Source organism: Triticum dicoccoides, chromosome 1B, assembly GCF_002162155.2.
Source record: "Triticum dicoccoides isolate Atlit2015 ecotype Zavitan chromosome 1B, WEW_v2.0, whole genome shotgun sequence".
NCBI classification, from domain to species: Eukaryota; Viridiplantae; Streptophyta; class Magnoliopsida; order Poales; family Poaceae; genus Triticum; species Triticum dicoccoides.
The window spans coordinates 249,833,058-249,841,055 of NC_041381.1; the positions used below are offsets into that span (position 1 = coordinate 249,833,058).

The 7,998-nt window shown below is 52.2% G+C and overlaps 1 protein-coding gene across 1 annotated transcript in view; it reads right to left on the reverse strand.

The window, feature by feature from the left end:
* Positions 1 to 7,998, reverse strand: part of LOC119330407 — a 30,269-nt gene that overhangs the window by 7,164 nt on the left and 15,107 nt on the right. The window contains exons 3-4 of the mRNA XM_037603517.1: positions 4,581 to 4,674; positions 3,272 to 3,471 (exon numbers count right to left, since the gene is read on the reverse strand). Of these exons, the coding sequence (XP_037459414.1) occupies positions 3,272 to 3,471; positions 4,581 to 4,674 (294 nt within the window). The remainder of the gene's footprint in view (positions 1 to 3,271; positions 3,472 to 4,580; positions 4,675 to 7,998) is intronic.

The window sequence follows — 7,998 nt, forward strand, 5'->3', positions numbered from 1 at the left end:
CCGAACCGAGTAGACTGCGGGGCCACCTCGGGGAAACTTGAGGGTTGGTTTTACTCGTAGGATGTCTCATCCGATGTGCCCTGAGAACGAGATATGTGCAGCTCCTATCGGGATTTGTCGGCACAGTCAGGCGGTCTTGCTAGTCTTGTTTTACCATTGTCGAAAAGTCTTGTAACCGGGATTCCGAGACTGATCGGGTCTTCCCGGGAGAAGGAATATCCTTCGCGGATCGTGAGAACTTGTGATGGGCTAAGTTGGGACACCCCTGCAGGGTATAAACTTTAGAGAGCTGTGCCCGCGGTTATGTGGTAGATGGGAATTTGTTAATATCCGGTTGTAGAGAACTTGACACTTGACCTAATTAAAATGCATCAACCGCGTGTGTAGCCGTGATGGTCTCTTTTCGGCGGAGTCCGGGAAGTGAACACGGTCTTTGTGTTATGATTGTGCGTAAGTAGTTTCAGGATCACTTCTTGATCACTTCTAGCTTCTCGACCGTTCCGTTGCTTCTCTTCTCGCTCTTATTTGCGTATGTTAGCCACCATATTTGCTTAGTGCTTGCTGCAACTCCACCTCATTACCACTTCCTACTCATAAGCTTAAATAGTCTTGATCTCGCGGGTTTTGAGATTGTTGAGTCCTCGTGACTCACCAGATACTTTCACAACAGTTGCAGGTGCCGATGATACCAGTGTAGGTGATGCAACCGAGCTCAGATGGGAGCTCAACGAAGATCTTGGTCGTTGTTATGTTTCTTTCATGTTGACCAGTAGTGGAGCCCAGTTGGGACGATTGGGGTTCTAGCAGTTGGGTTATCTTCTTTTCTTTTGGCCTCGTACGTAGTCGGACTATGTGTGTACTCTGAATGATGTATGAATTATATGTTCATTGTGTGAAGTGGCGATTGGAAGCCAACTCTTTATCCCAATCTTGTTCATTACATGGGATTGTGTGAAGATGACCGTTCTTGCGACGAAACCACCATGCGATTATGCCTCTAAGTCGTGCTTCGACATGTGGGAGATATAGCCGCATCGTGGGCGTTACACTGGGGTCCCCGAAGCTCCACGTCCATGCGGATGTGATCCGGAAGTCCACCGACGAAGAGGTCGGCCCGCTGCTGCACCGTCACGCCCGACGCGTGGCATGCCAAGGCCTGAAAACGGTCGGCGAAGTCCTGAACCGTGGAGGTGAAGGGAAGGCGGCCTAGCTCTGCCAGGCGGCTCCCGCGGATCGGTGGCCCAAAACGAAGGAGACAGAGCTCGCAGAAGCGCTCCCAAGGGGGCATGCTGCCCTCGTCCTGCTCGAGGGCGTAGTACCAGGTCGGTGCCGCACTGCGGAGGTGGTAAGAGGCGAGCCAGGTACGCTCCGAGGCGAGGGTGCGCTGCCCGCGAAAGAACTGCTCGCACTGGTTGAGCCGGTTGAGGGGGTCCTCCGTGTCGTCATAAGTGGCGAAGTCCAGTTTGGCAAACCGTGGCGGTGTCTGAGTCGGAGTGCCGTGGCCAACTGCTCGAAGGTGCGAAGCAACGAGGATTGGGGCACCCGATCAGCATGGCCGCGGCCCGAGAAGTGCCCCGTCGAGCCGGAGGGATCGCCGAACTGCAGAGTGGGCGCTGGCGGTTCTCCAGCCGACGTGTAGACGGGTGGCGGCGATGATCCGGTCAGCCAGGCCGGTATTGGGGACGGCGACGGCGGGAAGCGCACGTGCTGGATCGAGACGCCTCCCTGCGTGGGTGACCCGGGCCCCGTGCTGGGCGGTGGCGGGGCCGGCAGCTGCGGCGGCGGCGGCACGGACCCGGGTGGCGTGGACGGCACAGCGAGGGCCGTGGCCGGCCACTGTGGCCATTGAGGCGCGGCAGCGGGCGTCGGTGGGGTCGACAGCTGGGGCTGCGGCTGCCCGGACCCGGGGGGCGCGGCGATCGCCAGGGCCGGCCACTGCGGCCAGTGGGGGGCGATGGCGAGTGGCGGCTGACCGGGCCAGTGGTGGTGTAGAGGCCCGGTCGGCGCCGTGGTGGCCGCGTACCAGGGCAGGGTGGTTGGCCCGGTCGCGACGGCCGGCGGCAAGGGCGGCGACTGCCCGTAAGGCCCGGCCAGGTAGAGGTGGATGCCCTGGATGGCGGTGACGAGGCCATTAAGGACTCCGGTGATCTCCGCCAGGGAGTAGACGGCGGCATGCGGCGCGGGGAGGGGCGGCGACTGGCCGATGGAGGCGATCGGCGCGGTGGAAAGCGCTAGCGGCGCGGTGGAGAGCGGCGTTGTGGAGAGAGCGGCGGTGGTGGACAACAGCGCGGTGGGCAGCGGTGGGATGGATGGTGGAGCAGACATGATCGGACCCAAGCTACCTGATACCAAATTGGTAGGAGCTAGGACCCTACCGGGTCTGGGGCGTAGGTTGTAGGGGAAGGAGGGGGCTGGACGTGGCGAAGCTCGCGGTCGCCGGCGGCAAGGTGCCGTCGTGCGCAAGAGGGAGAGGCGGCGGCGGCGCAAGAGGCGGCTAGGGTTAGGTCTCCCAGCTCCCTAAGGGAAGCCGAGCAAATAATGATTGCTTCTTGCTTGATTAGATTGATACATCTCCTCTCCTTATATAGAGGGGTTTTCTTGACTCTTAAGCAAACGACCCTAATAACGATAAGATAACTTGGGTCACAACCCACTGGGCTAAGCCCCTAATATGCCGGTCATAACATCTGACCCCAGTCTATTACCATGGAATAAATTTCTTTCACCCCGCAAAAAAAAGGGGTATGACCCCAAAGACAAGACTGCACGCAAGGAAATGCAAGGAAAACAAAACTAAAACAGATAATAAATATTTTTATTTTCTTCTCTTCGCACACTATGAGTTGAGGACTAATTTTGCAACTACTGACACTAGAAATGCTCATCTAGGCATAGAGATAAAATGCTGATACAAAAATAATAATGTGCGCATTGTTAATAGTCCTAGTGGCAAAAAGCAACTGTCAAGAGAGTAATTGTTGCTTTCCATATCAAGTGTAGAATTGAACTTCCAACATTAAACCGCTTTTTTAATGTATAATAAATCAAGTCGCAGATACTGTGAAATAACTTCCGACACTTAAAAGTGGCAGATGAACAAAAAGTTTTATCAATTGATAAGCAACTGAAGACCACAATTGAACGAAATGAAAAGAAGCAACCAAAATTTGTGTAGAATGTAGAGAACTTCAACATCACCAAATAACTTAAAATGATAACTGATAGAACCTAATCTTCAGCTGAAATAACATAGAATGTACTTATCACTTACCTGAATTTTCCACATTTACCTCCTCAAGAATCTCAGCAATGTATTCCTTTGATGAACTTTGTATGGCGTTGATCTTCATCCTCAAGTTCTCACTCTCATTCTCTAGTGAATCTCTTCCCTTTAGTAGGAGAGGTAAATCCTCAATTGAACCTCCAAGCATGTTAACTTGGAAGTCTTTAGATTCAGCGATGAACCTTTCCCTACAAAGAATATTAATAGTCAGAGACGACACTTATCCCTGATTTATTGTTCCACATGCTTCTTCGCTTGAAGCAAAAGAGTGCAAGAAACATATCTGAGTCAGGAGCAGCATTTTAGCTCCCATGAAAGGAGATAGTACGAAAAGTTCAGATTGTCATAGAATACGTAAAAAATTATACCTGCAAATGTTACGAGTCCTTTGTATACTTACAACTTTCAATAAATTTGGTGATCCAGAAGCCATTTTTTTACAACAAACTTTTTTTTTGCACAGGGCGCAAAAATGTTCTTTCCATGATAATTTACAAGTGTAGAAAGGACATTTCTCAGAATTTTTTGACACACACGGATTGTTTTATTTTTCACCCTGGAGGACATGGAACTTTCAGCTTCTGCATTTGAGTTTCTGCAATAACTATGTTTAGTGAGATTTCTAAGCTGCAAGCCATGAAAGGTAAAGACAGGGGACGGGGACGGAGACAGCGAAGCAGGCGCTGCTTTCTATGGCAAATAGCAAAGAGGAGAAAGTTTTCACTGGTTCAACACTACCTATTTTGCTGAAACGCAGGGCAAAATAAGAATAAGGACGTTGAGCAAAGTAAAGAAAGTCTCATCCACCAGCACAAACAGATGGTCAGGTGCCTCCCATCAAGATCGGATGGCCAATAAACATCGGCGGGGAGAGCAAGGCGGGTAGATAGCCCCGCATGATATCTTAACTTATGTCACTACATTAGGGGCATAACTAAATACTTGAACTCTAGCAGACATGCGGAAGATTTACAGAAAGTTCCCAACATAAAGGTAAAATGAGTCCAAATAGTCATATCACCGACTATAATAATTATTATCATTGAGGAAACACTGCAGGAGGGGGCGAGGGGTGTTCTGCCACTGACTATAATATATTCGGATCATATTTTTTCATATAAGTGTGTTGGGGTTAATAGCCGTGTAATATCCCCATTGTATAAGGGATTTTGCATATTTACCACAACTATACGTGTGTATATATCAGCCTATGTCCTCATGGAAATACAAGTTCATATTTCCTCATAAAGTGCACTTAGGAATTTTATATGATTTATGGATCAAATGTAAACCATACATTTTATCGTAGAATAGTTTCGTAATTGCATTCAGAGTAGCTTTCCGGAATTCCAAATTGCCCTCCATCGCTTTAAGTGAATCTGTTCCAGCAGCTGCTTAAAAAGTTAAAGCAGATTAGGTAGTCCACACACAACATTAGAATCATATGGCCTTGATATGCAACAGAAAACATATACATATGCTACATATCTTGAACAGATAATAAATTTTAAAATAGTGCTGTTATCTGTTGTTAAGAACTATGCATAACATGACACAATTGTTAGTAGAAGGGACTGATTTGCACCCCAACAGTCAGCTCTCGGCTGCTATAAAATCTCTGCAGTTTCGTATATGAAAGCATAGAAAGACTCCTCTAAAAACTACTTCATTTGCTTAACCTTATCACTTTCATATGTGATTTGTGCAAGATAACAAAGAGACAGATTAACTAATATGATATATCGTACCTGGTGGAAAAATATGAAATAACTATCCATTATTTGATAGATCCAAAAAATAATTGTCCTTCATTTGTTCCAGTCATTTTCAAGACCATACATGAATTCCATTCTAGTTACTATTGCTATCAGAATCAGTTAACAGAAAACAAAAATGTAGAAGGTTATTTCATAATTACATGCAACAACTGGCAAAAAAGAATGAATGAAACAAATAGCTCCAATACTGTTGGTTAAGAAAAGATTATCCAGAACCAGAAAAAAGGCCCCATGAACTAAGGTCAAGCTAGGGTAACACCTTCTCGGAAAGGCACACAGGTACGATGATTGCGGAAGAGCACAGCAAATGCTGCCACGGACGAGTCCAGACGATATTGACGCCCGACCTATGCAAACTGTAGGAAAGAGTTGGGTGGGCATCGTGGGTGGCGGTGGTATGAACCGGATCCCTACCAGGGCGTGGTCTCAGGTTGTAGGGGTGGAAGGAGGGATGGCGTGGAGGAAGGCGCCGGCGCTGGGGTGCCGTCGTTGCTTGCGCGCGCAAGAGAGAGCAGGGCGGTGGCTAGGGTTAGGTCTCCCGGCTCCCTAAGGAAGCCGAGCAAATATGATTGCTTCTTGCTTGATTAGATTGATGCATCTCCTCTCCTTATATAGAGAGGTTTACTTGACTCCCAAGCAAGCGACCCTTATCTCTAATTAACCCTAAGACTAACGGGCTATACCGCCAGCCCAGGCCCATTAGGCCATTACTTACTCTAACACTACACCCCACCTGGACATGCAGCTTGTCCTTGAGCTGCAACCTAACCAACTGATAACCATGACTCGACGCAACACAAACCTAACACCTAAAAACAAGCCTTTTACATCTCGGCTTGTTTTATTACTCTCAACCTGAAATGGACTGGGACGCTTTATTTTGGACCCCTGAACATAAAGTGGACACCATCCGCACGTCGGACGTGCACATGTACAGCCACCTGGATCCCATGGACACCATCTGGACAAAAGGAGTGCATGATGGTCACCTGGAAGTGGTCGCAAGAGCGACCAGCAGAGGCGCCCTCGCGGCGGCCGGCGGCGGAATGCAGTGGTGCTACGCGGTGCGCTCTTGTCGGTGACACCAGGCCTTCTCCCCGCTGGACGGCTGTTGGTCTGCACCGCACAGAGAAGAGTGGAGGGCTTTCGATGAAGAATGACGAGGAGGGGTGCGCCTCCCCAACCGCCGATGTCGCAGACGTTGAGGTCGCTGCCCGCGGGGAAAACAGCATGCCCGCCGCCCGTGGGGGAAACCGCATGCCCAAGATCCCCGACGCGGCAGACGAGATCGAGGTCCTTTGCGCAGCGAAGCGCAACTTGGAGGAGCTGCAGCTGCAGACCACGCATCTCCCGCCCACGCCGACGCGCTAGGAGGCCGCGCGCAGCAGCCTGCAGCCTCACCGCCGCCGACACGCGACGGGTAGCGATCCAAGTCGGAAGCGGTGACAGCGACGGCGGGAACTTGATCTACTGGATGGGGACGCCCTGGGACGGCGGCGGCGCTGATGGGAACGAGGTCATCGCAGTCCCGTCGTAGGGCATCCCATACTGGTACGAGATGACCGGCGCCGTGGTCGCGGCCGAGGGCGGCGGCGGCGGGGGTAGCCGCTGTTGGTGTGGCGGCGGAGGAGGTGGCTGTTAGGGATGCGGCTGGAGCGCATAAGGCCCGACGAGGAAGGCCCTGATGCTCGCCACGGCCTGCCGTAATTCCAGGATTGCGGCTGTCATCTGCTCCGGGGTGAGGACGAGGGCGGACGGCGCCGGGGCAGAGGGTGCAATCGCCCCTGAGGACGCCAGCACACCCACTGTCGGCGCGCCTGCTGTGTGGGACAGCAGCGCCGACGAAGACGCTGGTGGCGGCGGGTAGGTGTGCGGCGGCGGCGGCGGGGGGGGGGGGAATCGGTTGAGGGCTGGACATGATCGAACCCAGGAAAGCTGATACCAAATTGGTATGAACCGGATCCCTACTAGGGCGTGGTCTCAGGTTGTAAGGGTGGAAGGAGGGATGGCGTGGAGGAAGGCGTCGGCGCTGGGGCGCTGTCGTTGCTTGCGCGCGCAAGAGAGAGAGAGCAGGGCGGTGGCTAGGGTTAGGTCTCCCGGCTCCCTAAGGAAGCCGAGCAAATATGATTGCTTCTTGCTTGATTAGATTGATACATCTCCTCTCCTTATATAGAGAGGTTTACTTGACTCCCAAGCAAGCGACCCTTATCTCTAATTAACCCTAAGACTAACGGGCTATACCGCCAGCCCAGGCCCATTAGGCCATTACGTACTCTAACAGGCAGCGTTAGAGAAAAGCGCAAGGACACTATAGAAGAAGAGCCCCAGGCAATGTGTGGGGCAGCATCCTCATGGGAATGCGCGACCATAGATGAGCCCCAGGCAGTGTTCAGGTCGAGACTAGGGAACTGCATTGAGGTTTAGTGCAGGAGATATCGCTGAGGCCAAGTTCCGAGTCCGCACACACCAAGACTTGACACTAAGTCAGCGTGCAAGTCAGTGCTAGAAGGTAAGTCCACCTGTAGACTCCTTGGGTCCTTCTCTCCAATTTCTTAGGTGAAATGACTTCTCGCCCAAGTACTCAAAGACTTTGCCCAACCGTTGTAGATATGAATCTAGACAGTAAACCTGTGGCAGGCCATAAAGAAATTATGGTGGATTCTTTTAGATTTGGAAAAAAAGGGATCGGCTCCCCCTCTCGGGGCGCTCCCGCGAGCACCGCGGGAGACAACCCCAGCGCCGCCACCCCCGGCCCTCCGCCCCGGCTCCCCCTCCCTCGCCGCCGCCGGGGGCACCGCTGGCCAAAGGCCACGTGGCAGAGGCAGAGGCGGGGCGGTTTTCCTCCTGCGCGCGGGTGGCTGGCGTCACGGGGCGCCTTCTCCTGCCCGCGGCGTCAGGTCCCGGCCGGCCCCTGCTCCGGCGCTCCTCCCCGCGTCC